Source organism: Chenopodium album, chromosome 26 (assembly GCF_948465745.1).
Source record: "Chenopodium album chromosome 26, dcCheAlbu1.1, whole genome shotgun sequence".
Taxonomy (NCBI): domain Eukaryota; kingdom Viridiplantae; phylum Streptophyta; class Magnoliopsida; order Caryophyllales; family Amaranthaceae; genus Chenopodium; species Chenopodium album.
In genome coordinates this window covers 34368332-34380503 of record NC_137859.1, presented here as the reverse complement: position 1 = coordinate 34380503, position 12172 = coordinate 34368332, and the positions used below count along the sequence as shown (strand labels likewise).

The 12172-nt window shown below is 36.2% G+C and overlaps 2 protein-coding genes across 2 annotated transcripts; both read left to right on the top strand.

The window, feature by feature from the left end:
• The first annotated feature begins 243 nt into the window (after positions 1-243).
• LOC145617595 (B3 domain-containing protein At2g36080-like) lies at positions 244-6278 on the top strand. The gene is made up of 3 exons (XM_081672310.1): positions 244-1045; positions 2171-2445; positions 5514-6278. The coding sequence occupies exons 1-3, from the start codon at positions 286-288 to the stop codon at positions 5565-5567; spliced, it is 1089 nt and encodes a 362-aa protein (XP_081528436.1). The 5' UTR covers positions 244-285; the 3' UTR covers positions 5568-6278.
• Positions 6279-8421: 2143 nt separating this feature from the next.
• On the top strand, positions 8422-10982 carry LOC145617092 (uncharacterized). Its single transcript, XM_081671784.1, has 3 exons — positions 8422-9672; positions 9778-9899; positions 10538-10982. The coding sequence occupies exons 1-3, from the start codon at positions 8422-8424 to the stop codon at positions 10980-10982; spliced, it is 1818 nt and encodes a 605-aa protein (XP_081527910.1).
• Positions 10983-12172: the final 1190 nt, after the last annotated feature.

Genomic DNA, 12172 nt, shown 5'->3' with positions numbered 1-12172 from the left:
AACACAAATAAAGAAAGACATGAAAAGGGTGGAGATTTGAGATGATTACACCAAAACCTTAAATTGTTTCTCTTTCTTACTCATTCTCTCACTTATTAACTTTTATTTCCACCCATTTCCTCTCAAAATCAAAAACAAACACAAAATCACCATCTGATATCTCTCTCTCTTTCTCTCTCCTCACCCCTTCATATATTCTCCCTTCTCAACCCACAAAAAACACTCATTCATTTTCAACTCCTAAATCATTTTCTCTCTCTACACTTTCTCTCTCTTAAATCCCAAATGAGCCATTTCTCCTTAAACCTGCCTTCATCCGATACACTCTGGTACACCCCAACTACAATGGACCACCACCACCAAAAACCCCTCCCCTTCTTCTACCATTCCTCCCTTTCCCTCTCATCAAAACTCGACGACGTCGATTCCGACAACAATAGCACCTCCACCGCCGCCATTGACCGATCCGATACAACCTCCTCCTCCCCTTCCTCCGCCGACCAAGAATACATGTTCGAAAAACCCTTAACCCCTTCCGACGTCGGTAAATTAAACCGTCTCGTCATCCCGAAACAGCACGCTGAAAAATACTTCCCCCTCGCCAACGCCACCGCCGTCGCCGATTCCTCCGGCGACAAAACAAGCGGCGGCGGCGGAGTCTTACTAGGGTTCGAAGATGAGTCTGGAAAGTGCTGGAAGTTTCGGTACTCTTACTGGAATAGTAGTCAAAGCTATGTGTTGACTAAAGGTTGGAGTCGTTACGTTAAAGAGAAGAAACTTGACGCCGGCGACGTCGTTTTGTTTCAGCGTCATCGCTTCGAATCCGACCGCTTCTTCATCGGTTGGCGACGACGCGGTACCGCTCCGTCGCCTCATCATAATCATAATCATCATCCTCCCGCACAAAATAATCATCAAATCCGATACAACAATCATCAGAGTAACTACGGCGTTGTGCCGTCGCAGGGCTATTGTAATGGTGCAACGGTTCAACAACACCAGAGTGCTTCATATCCGTCCTACCGCCCTGAGTCTCTTCATGCAGGTAATATAAAAATTAAAATGTTCGGAGTAAAAAAATAAAAATATCGAATTTTATTTTAATTTAATTTTTATTTAAGGGGTAAAAATGAAAATAAAATTGGAAAAGAAAAATATCGTCTCGTAATCGTCAACTCATCATCAAGTTGGATGTTTCGCCTTCTTTTGTTTCTTTGTTCCCTTATTTTTGTTTCATGTGTTTCCTTTTATTATTTTTAAAAAATAAAATAAAATCATGATTTCTTCCCTTTTATGTTTATTTCCCGAAAAATCCGTTTATATCCAAATATTTTGTAAATATTAATTAAATAAAATATAGTAATACGGAGTAAATGAGAAGAAGATGTACGGTTACGCTCATTGGAGTGCGTGACTGACACCATCCAATTACCTAGGAGGAATGTGGTTCATTCCACGTTTTCCTCTGTTCTCGATTTTTATTTACTACCTCCGCTTAATATTATTTACGATAATTTGATATAAAGTATAGAGAAAAAATGTCTAATCGTTGCAAGTATGAGACGGATGTAGTAAACTATTTGTTCATTTGAGATCACAATGGGAACGTAATTATAATCAGGATGTAAAAACTGGGTACGGAGTAATAAGAAAGAGTAAACCAGTTTGCTGTTGTTGTACTGTCAAGGAGTACAAATTCTTGAAAATTTTCTGACTTATTATGTTGAAAGTCAGGCAAAAATAATCTGATCTGATAAATTAGTTATTTATATTTTCATTTGTTAAAAATATCTGAAAAGTTGTTTTTGACTAAACACAATCAGTGAAATCAGCCTAACTAATTCGTTTGACAAGTATAATAATCTAGATAATAATCACTCTAAATGATACTCTTAATCTTAATGATTTAATTATATGATACTATGAGACTTGTATGGTTAGATGGTGACGTATAATTATTAAAGTACTACACACCTACATAATTATATCAGGGAAAAAAAAGACTAATTAAACAGGCACGTGGGATAACATTAATTAATGAAATAAATTCAGTTACACGAATATTATAATACGAGTAATAATAATATGATTTTGTTTAAGTTTCAAAAAAGTTAGTTAAAGCCATTAATTAAATATAATTATAGTATAAATAATGATGATGATTTTGTAGGGACAGAAGTTAGGCAAAAGGGAAGAAAATCAGGCGGTGGTAATTCAAAAAGGGTGAGATTATTTGGGGTTAATTTGGAATGCCAAATTGATGATGATTTAGAAGAAGATGAAGAGCCTCAAACTTCTGATGGCTCATCTTTATCTAGCCAAGGTCAAGCTCAACCTCACCCAGGTTCCGGTTTCGGTTCAGGTTATGACGCGACGGGTCCTACCACCTACAATTACTTTGACTACATGGGTTATCAACCTAATCAACATTACCCTTCTCACATGGTACGTTGCTTTCTAATTTAATTTAATTAATCTGTCATTTTAAAATAATGTTGATTAACCTGGAATCTTCCCACCCAAATCCCTATTTATTTGCTTCCACTAATGAGACAAAATCCAGATGGTATTACTATAATGTAGAATCTAATACTGCTAATACTAATACTGTGCATTAGGGGATGTATTTATTGACTTTATTCGTAGACTAATGTTGTATTGCTGTCTTCATTATCTCTGCACCTGTCTACGTAATCTCTTGAATATCGTGAAAATATTAAATATTATATAATCACTGTTTAGACTCTGGTCAAGTAATGATGTTCTAACTTAGAATAAAATAATATATCCTTTCCAGACTCATCAATAAATATTCCGTATCAATATAATATTCTCCTAATTAAGTCGACTAATAATAAAAAATAACGAGTTACTACTCTTACTAGTTATTTAATCATGAACTGTTAGGTGTACGTACGTAGCCAAATCTAATCCCACATGCTGGGCGGGCAAGGGTGTTTGTAAGTATCCTCTTACGATACATACGTGTAGGTACCTCGTGTTAACGAAAGATTAAGGGAGATCTAATTAATAAGGATCGAGGTGGTTATGATTTGATTAAACAAATGGTTAAGATACTAATTGATTAGAGTAGAAGAATAGTATAGTAGTGTGAGTTTTAAGGGGTCCCAAAATGAAAAGGATGGACTTACATGCAAAGATTTTTGCAAATAACAAAGGTAGAACGTGAATACGTGATTGAAGATTAGGACTAGTATGATTAGCACGAGGATTTGTCACTGTCTTGCTTTGCGGACCAAATATATGTATTTTCTAGAGAGAGAAAGCGAAAATAAATATAAATAGAATAATATTAGAGGTAGGAAAAGAAAAAGGGAAATGAAGGAGGGGTCAAGGACGGTGAGCTATCACGTTGAACGAGGAGAATTTTGCCACAAATGTTTTCCAGGGTTTTCAACTTTGATTACAACTACTATTACTAGTTTGCTACACTTAGCACAAGTGCTCCCTCCGTTCTTTAAAAAATTTCTTATTATTGAATTCTCGCATAATTTGTGTATTTATTTTGACTGTATTGATTTTATAAACACGAGCAGTACTGATTATTGAATATATATTTTCAAAATATCAACTTTTTATATATTTTTTTTGACGGAATGTGAAGATTTGTGTGGGATGGTCCACGGGAGTAAATAGAATTTAATTTTACATTTTGTTTTTAGTATGAAAGGGGGTATATTATGAGTCGTTGGTTGGACTTGAAAGTGTCAATTATATCTGCCGTGTATGAGTTTCCTACATTAAGGAAGAATCGAGGGGTGTCATTTTCAAAGGGTGAGATGGGGGAATGGTCAGGGGTTGTGGGGCTTAGCCCTCTCATTTTACAGGGTCCATCCTCAGATTACAGGATTAAGATTGGATGGGAGTGAGTGTAGTGTGTTTTTGGGATAGGAAATTAATGTATTCCATTTCTTGGCCTTTTTTGCATTTTCCTACCCCTTTTTTGTTGGGTGTGGTATTATTCCGTTAAGAGGTGGGTTGGATCTTTCGGGATCCATCCCAGATTTTTAGGGTCATCAGTGTGAATTGAATTCTCAATCTTTATCATAGTCGACATAAGAGCTGTACTTAAGGAGGGACCTAGTAGCGGAGTGAACTTTATGCTATTAGATCGGAGTCAAGAGAGATTAACATCGGATAGCAAAAAACATGTAACTACCGATTGAATTGTATAGGATTCTTGTTAGGTTACATTAGCATGACATCTCAGGTGATATTTTATTTTTTTGCATCCAAGTTGTAGTTAGTAGTTATAGATGATGGGCCAAATTTAAAATGACAAATTTCCCTTGATAGAGGGAAAACAAAACAAATTAAGAACATTTGTTTTGTTGTAAGGGAGGTGAGGGGGATTAGTTTTGTAAGCATGTGAAATTCCAAGTAAAATGGGAGGTGTGATAGTGTTGACATTATAAATTCACGCGTACCAATGGCGGGGTTACATAATCATGTGCCTCTTTTGTACAGCTTAGCCATGGACCACGAACCATATACAATTAATGGTAATATTATTTCATTTAATTCGACCTCCTACTTGTTTAATACTGCTTCTGTTTCTTAATACAAGCAACAAGTTGACTTTACATGTAACAAGTTGACTTTGTTAATACGAACATTAAAAGTCAACCTGTTGCGTGTATTAAGAAACGGAAAAAGTATTTGAAATTATTGTCATTATTATTGTTTTCAACTTTTGTGTGTATAGCATCTTGGTCCCAGGTGGTCCACTAACTACATTTGTGTAGGTTATACATGTTCCATACCTCATCTGTAATTTTCTATGGGATTGTTTTCGTTGATACGTCACTTTAACACCTTAATATAACACCAAATTGCCCCAACATCTTTCTCTCTAGCTTATTCTTTGAATTTTCCACTCCTTTTGCCAAATAAATTTCTTACTTTAACTTCAAAACTTTGTTGGTTGCGTTATGAAAACCTTGTTGGTCATGATAAAACCTAGTCCCCTTCGGGATTATAGTACTCCACTCATCTTAGTTTTGAAGGTTTAACTTCATCGTACCCCGGTATACTAGTCTTGTCTAACGAAATGATATATGATCAAAATCAGTTCGGCTTAGTAATAGAAAGTGACCTAATATTTTAGAATGGTCGACCTAAATGATAGTTGAAATTTTGAATTGCACCAAGATTAGATACCTATAATTTCTTTGTGGACCTATGAGAATTGTTGGGCACATGCATGACTTGTTTAAATATATATAGGGTTGAAAATTAGGAGTGGTGAATATTCATACATGCATACAGTGGGGGTATATATATTAACACTTTGAAATGATATTTGATTGGATTTGCCATAACTTTTGGAATAGACAAAATGTTATGCTTCACTCTGTTTTTCCCTGTTTATACTTTATTAAAATTTCTACAAATATACAATATGATGTGAAATTTTTTAATTGCTATATGTATTTTTTTTTTACTATTTTTTGGCACTAATAATAATAATTGCACCATGTGGGCTGTAACAGGACATGAATTTCCCTCAAGATGTCAACCAAATGAGTAATAATCGGCTAAGATAAGATCAGAAGATGTGACGTGCCCTCTATCCAACCTTACAACTTGCTAGAGGTCAAACTTACTACACCAACATTATATTAAACCCAAAAAATTGGGGACGATAATTTATTTTTTGGTGTAAAGAGAGCCTTACAGCCTTACAAGGCGTTGATGTAAACAAAATTTAATCCCGGGATTATGAATAGCACCCCAAAACCGAAAAGGGTGATGACATGTTTAATTACTGTATGATAAAACTAAATGAGGGGATGGAAAATCCCATAATTTCAGGCATTATTCTCTCATACAGTATAATTTTATTATATTTGCCAAAAAAAATTAAAAATTCATGTACAACTGGTAGTAGTGCTCATGATTTAAGTCTGAAAAAGAGAGTCCCAAAGGCAAAGGAATGGAGGAGAAATAGACAGCACAGGTGAAGAAGTATGGCAACCCAATGTGGGCCCTACTTTTGTGTTTTTGGGTATTTGGGCTTTTATAAGTACAATTTGCCCATTTTCAACACGTGGCATTTTGGGTCAATACCTTCCAAAGAATCTATTTGGTTGATGAGAGAGAAACTCAGATATTTAAATATTTTATTTATGCTCTCCAAATATTTTTTTTATTAAGGAGATGATAAAAAAGAGAGGATATTTCAGGCCCCAAAAAAAAATGTACAAGGCCCACTTTATTTAGTTTCTAACTAGCTAGTTAGTGAGAACTGAGAAGAGATGTAATCTTGTAGATTCAATTTGTTCTTGTTTTATAATCCAATGTTTTTATTAATTTTGTTGATTTATTCAATTTTTGTGGTAAGTTATTTGTAATTTGTAAGATTTGAGAATCCTTAACAATTAACAACTGACTTTTGCAGGAGTTAGTATATACTTATTTATGTTGATGATTGTCTTGGATTATTCCTTAAAGATATGTTAATTTTGCGATGAATGTTTGACCAAATCGGAATTATTTAGGATGTTTAAATTGTTAATATCTCTAACTAATCGGATTTTAATTTAATGGGATATGCATTGACATAAATCTAAATTTGAGTTAACATGATTAGACCTTTTACTTTGAGTTTGGTTGTCCGATCCTTTTTTATGATCTTATTATTATTTTTTACATGAATTTAAATATGGTTTGAATTTTCAAAGTTAAAACTAAAACGTGATTGATGATATTGTAAACTTCAACTTCTTTATCTGTGGGGCATTGAACTTTTCAACCAAAAACATTTAAATCCAAAAGCTATCTTTTAAAGATAATTGGCGAGTTCTATCAATCATTTGGTTATGTTGCGTAAACAACAAAAGTTAGAAACTTATCTTAAAAGCCATTTCTATCACAACTTATCTTAAACTCAGATTCAATTCTTATGCATGTCATTTTAACCACCCAAAAAGTACTAAATTATTGTTTCACATTAGTATTATTGACTACTAATTGTCCATATTTTTTATAAATAGAAAATAAAAATGAATTTTAATTCATTATTGTATCATCAATGACCTTGACCATTAATAAAATTATTACAATACATAATACAGAAAAAATATACTTGGGTTTCTCTGGTGGCAATTGCCATTATCAGATTATCGCGATCCTAAAATATCAATATATTTATTTACGTGTCACAAATCGTAAATGTCGTACTAGTTTTGAACCAACTAATAATTGATACGTAGTATCCCCTTCAAAACCCTCCACCTCCCTTCTTTTTGTCGATGGCTAAAAACGTAGATGCAATGATGTGAATAGAGTAAGAGGAAACAAAAACCAAGTTGGTAGGCATAACAAAAAGGGTAGTTCTAGTAGTTTAAAATAATCATTCAAGTCCTATGAATAACAAAGTTAAACTTGAAAAAACACAAGTATTGTCATTTTCATGTAATATATAAACTTGTCAAAAAAAAAAAAAAAAAAAAGAGACGTCAATTCCTTGTAAAATCATTAAATCACATACAACCTGAGCTGTGTTAAGTTAGTGTCTTGGTTGGTAATGTTCAACAACCAAAATTGCATGTGATTACGAGGGCCCATTTTGATTAAGGATGCCAATTACAGTGGTGAATTTAAAACATTATTTTGACCTTGAGTTGGCAAAAATTAATACGAAGTACATGGTGTAAATATTGTGATGCCAACTACGTTTGCCTTCAAAATAAAATAAATTTGATTATTCATTACTTCTTTTTTATTTACAACACTTACAATGTGCATAAACTTTCATCTGACTATGTATAACAGTATAAGGCAAAATTTAATCAAGTGGAACACGGTTTAATTCATCACAATGTATACTTTCAAGTTATCTACTAGTATTTATAATTTAGTTTATTGATTATTAAATAATATAATGGTCGGAATTTTGTATTGACAAACGTAAAAATCACATTATTTTAACGTATAGAGATATGAAGAAGTATTTTGTAGTACTGCTCACAGATTTATTTCTTGACATTTTTTTTAACTTGTACAAGTAATTCATTGCGGATTAATACTTTCATGTGGAAGAAATTGTTCAATTTTACAAACTTTGATTATTAATTTATATAAAATTAGTTAAAAATAACATTTTATACGAAGTATAATTATTAGGAAAGATAACATAGTATCTTTACAAAATCATATGGTTAGGCAAGATATATTTATTTGCTATATATATTCTATCTTATCTTAGGAAAGGATAGTTTGTTTCCTAATAGGATTATATTTGCTAGTTCTATTCCTTGTAGCTCAAGGAGATGAGTTGTATAAATATTTGTGATCTTGGAATAATATGATCGAGCTTTGAACTTCAATCTTAACATGGTATCGGAGCTAAGGTTGCTTCAATAATAAAAATTACAAATTTTTTTTTAATCGGCCACCATGGGTGATAGTGTCACCCCACCGCCACCACCCCCTTCCAAAATTGAGTCTAACTCTCCCTTCTACCTTGGCCCTCATGATCGCCCAGGCGATTTTATTACCTCCCAACGCTTAAAACTGAACAATTTTAATGACTGGTCTCATGCTATCTTTATTGCTTTGTCTTCGAGAAGGAAATTCGGCTTCCTCGATGGTACTATCACGAGCTACACACCCCCGTGTACGAAGGACGATTGGGTGACGATACATTGTATGCTTGTCTCTTGGCTTATGAGTACAATTGACCCTGAGGTTCGGTCCATGCTCTCTAACTATGACAATGCAAAGAAGCTTTGGGATGACTTACATGAACGCTTTGGGCTTGTTAACGGTCCTAGAATTCAGCAAATTAAATCCGAAATTAATCGGTGTGAACAAACTAAAACCATGCCTGTAGCAGTATATTTTAGCAAGCTTTCAGTCCTGTGGGATGAACTAGACAAGCACGAGCCTCTCATCAATTGTAAATGTGGTAAATGTACTTGTGACGTTGGAAAACAACATGCTCATCGTCGAGAAGGAGATCGCCTTCAACAATTTCTGCTCGGCTTATACTCGGACTACTATGCTGCCCTTCGATCCACTTTATTATCTCAAGATCCCCTGCCCTCCTTGAATCGAGCTTTTCAAACAATTGCTCAGGAAGAACGAGTCCGCGGCATTGCTCTTCTTAAAGACGAGACACCGGAGGTGGCTGGGTTTGCGGTGCGGATGGACAATAATTCCAAACCGCGTCTCTCACGAGCAGAGAGGGCTGCTCTAGTCTGCCAACATTGCCACAAGAAAGGGCATGATGCCACAACATGCTTTGATAAACATGGGGTTCCTTCGTGGTATGTTGAAAAATATGGGTCGAAGGATGATTCTCGTGGAGCAGGACGTGGGAGGGGTGCGCCTGTCAAGGCCAATGCAACACCTGCGGCTGCACCTCCACCCCAAAATAATTCGGCCTCTACAATGCCGCACCTCACCCCCGAGCAATGGCAAGCCGTGATGGCCGTTATGGGTAACTCTCCACATCCATCTCACCGTGTGAATGGTAAGTGGATTATTGACACCGGATGTTCTCATCATGTGACCGGCGATTTTTCTTGCCTAAAGGACGTTCATGACGTTCCATCTTGCAATGTTGGCCTTCCGGATGGCGGCAACAATGTGATTGCTATGAAAGAAGGCGTTGTAAAAATAACGGATAAAATAATTCTTCCCAATGTGCTTTATGTTCCTAAATTAAATTGTAACTTGATTTCGGTTTCACAATTATGTTCTACTAATAATTGTGAAGTCATAACTAACTCTCAATTGTGAACTATACAGGACCAACGCACTAGGGAGGTGATTGGAACGGGTGATCTCAAGGATGGACTATATTATCTATGGGAAGATGCATCTATTGCGGCTATTTCAGTTGAAGATACATTGAAACTTTGGCATAAACGGTTGGGACATCCATCCGAAAAAGTTGTAAAGCTACTACCTTTTCTTAGAAATTTTAATGGTCATTTAAATAAAAATTGTGAAGTGTGTCATCGTTCTAAACACACTAGAGACAAATTTCCTTTAAGTGATAATAAAGCTTCCCGTATTTTTGAAATAGTACATTGTGATCTTTGGGGTCCTTATGCCGAACCTTCATCTTGTGGTGCGCATTATTTTTTGACTTTAGTTGATGATTATTCTCGTGCCGTATGGATATATTTATTAGTTGATAAAACTGAAGTATTTAAGATATTTATGTCTTTTATTGCTATGATTGATAGGCAATTTTCCCAGAAAATAAAAATTGTGAGGAGTGATAATGGTACCGAATTTTTTTGCTTGAAAAATTATTTCCTTGCCCAGGGTATATTGTTTCAAACCTCATGTGTAGGAACTCCTCAACAGAATGGGAGGGTAGAAAGAAAACACCAACACATCCTTAATGTTGCTCGTGCCCTTCGATTTCAGGGGGGGTTACCAATTTATTTTTGGGGGGAATGTGCTCTTGCTGCGGCTCATATTATTAATAGAACACCTTCTATACTCTTAGGAAATAAAACACCTATGAGATGTTGTTTGGCTCCCCTCCTTTTTTTAGTGAGCTACGTGTTTTTGGGTCTTTATGTTTTGCTCATAATCAACGTGCTAAAGGTGATAAATTTGCAAGCCGTAGTCGTAAATGCATATTTGCCGGATACCCTTTTGGGAAGAAGGGATGGTATTTATTTGATCTTGATAAAAAGGAATTTTTTGTGTCTCGTGATGTTCGTTTTTTTGAGGATGTGTACCCCTACTTGGATGCCGAGAGTACTAATATAGACATAGCAACGGATGGAATTAATGCCACAATAAATATGGAGGATGACCCTCCTTGGTTTGACAGTGACGACGGACTGCCATCACAGCAACCTGTGGCTGCCCCTAGCTCTGCCACGCAGGCAGCAGCGCCCAGCACCCCAACCACGGCCCTGCCCACTCCGGCAGTCCCGCCGCCCCTGACCCGACAGCAGGTCACGATGAAGACCCCACGGCACCTGACTTAATGGGGCGTGGGCATCGACCAAAATTCCCGAATCCCAAATACCGGGATTTTGTCACTCATACTCAAGTTGCAAGAAATAGTCCATCCGAAGCATCACCCAACCCAATTGCTACTCCTCCCTCAGGTATGCCGTATCCTATATCACATTATGTTAGTTGTGATAAGTTTTCTGCAAAACACCGAAATTTCGTTGCAGCTATTACAGGTGGGAAGGAGCCAAGATCCTTCAAAGAAGCAATGCAAGATCATGGTTGGCAGTTGGCCATGAAAGAAGAGATGCGTGCATTAGAAACCAATGGCACATGGACTTTGGAGAAGCTCCCTCCCGAGAAAAAGGCTCTTGGGAGTCAATGGTTGTATAAAATAAAATACAACTCTGATGGTAGCATTGAACGATTGAAGGCGAGATTAGTTGTCTTTGGTAATCATCAAACTGAAGGCATTGATTATGATGAGACTTTTGCCCATGTTGTTAAGATGACCACGGTTCGCGCATTTCTAGCTATTGCCGCCGCGAAAAATTGGGAGTTACATCAAATGGACGTTCACAATGCGTTCCTTCATGGTGATTTGGAAGAGGAAGTGTACATGAAGCTTCCTCCGGGTTTTACCACTGATGAGCCGGGTCTTGTTTGTCGGCTTCGGAAATCTTTATATGGCCTCAAGCAAGCTCCTAGATGTTGGTTTGCCAAATTGACTACGGCCTTGAAGAAGTATGGTTTTGTACAATCATATTCGGATTATTCCTTGTTCACTTACACAAAGGGATCGGTTCAACTCAATGTTCTTGTGTATGTGGATGATTTAATTGTTGCAGGGAATAATTCTATAGCTTTGAAATTGTTCAAAAATTATTTGAATACATGTTTTCATATGAAGGATTTGGGAGTTCTAAAATATTTTCTTGGCATTGAGGTTGCAAGAAGTAGTACTGGATTGTTCTTATGTCAACGCAAATATGCTCTTGATATTATTTCGGAAACAGGTCTTTTAGGGTCAAAACCGGCTATGACTCCTATGGAACAAAATCACCACTTGGGTCGTGCTCAAGGTCCGCCTCTTGCAGACCCGGAGCCCTATCGTAGGCTAGTTGGTCGCCTTGTGTATTTGGCAGTCACTCGGCCAGATTTAACGTATTGTGTGCATGTCCTTTCTCAATTTATGAAAGCTCCTCAACAAGCTCACTGGGAA

Excerpts from the sequence above, each read along its gene's own strand:
- LOC145617595 (XM_081672310.1), top strand. The coding sequence starts at position 286 with ATGAGCCATTTCTCCTTAAACCTGCCTTCATCCGATACACTCTGGTAC. Across the intron at positions 1,046-2,170 it reads CCCTGAGTCTCTTCATGCAG|GGACAGAAGTTAGGCAAAAG; the intron begins GTAATATAAAAA and ends ATGATTTTGTAG. Across the intron at positions 2,446-5,513 it reads AACATTACCCTTCTCACATG|GACATGAATTTCCCTCAAGA; the intron begins GTACGTTGCTTT and ends GGGCTGTAACAG.
- LOC145617092 (XM_081671784.1), top strand. The coding sequence starts at position 8,422 with ATGGGTGATAGTGTCACCCCACCGCCACCACCCCCTTCCAAAATTGAG. Across the intron at positions 9,673-9,777 it reads ATAAAATAATTCTTCCCAAT|GACCAACGCACTAGGGAGGT; the intron begins GTGCTTTATGTT and ends TGAACTATACAG. Across the intron at positions 9,900-10,537 it reads TTGAAACTTTGGCATAAACG|TGAGCTACGTGTTTTTGGGT; the intron begins GTTGGGACATCC and ends TCCTTTTTTTAG.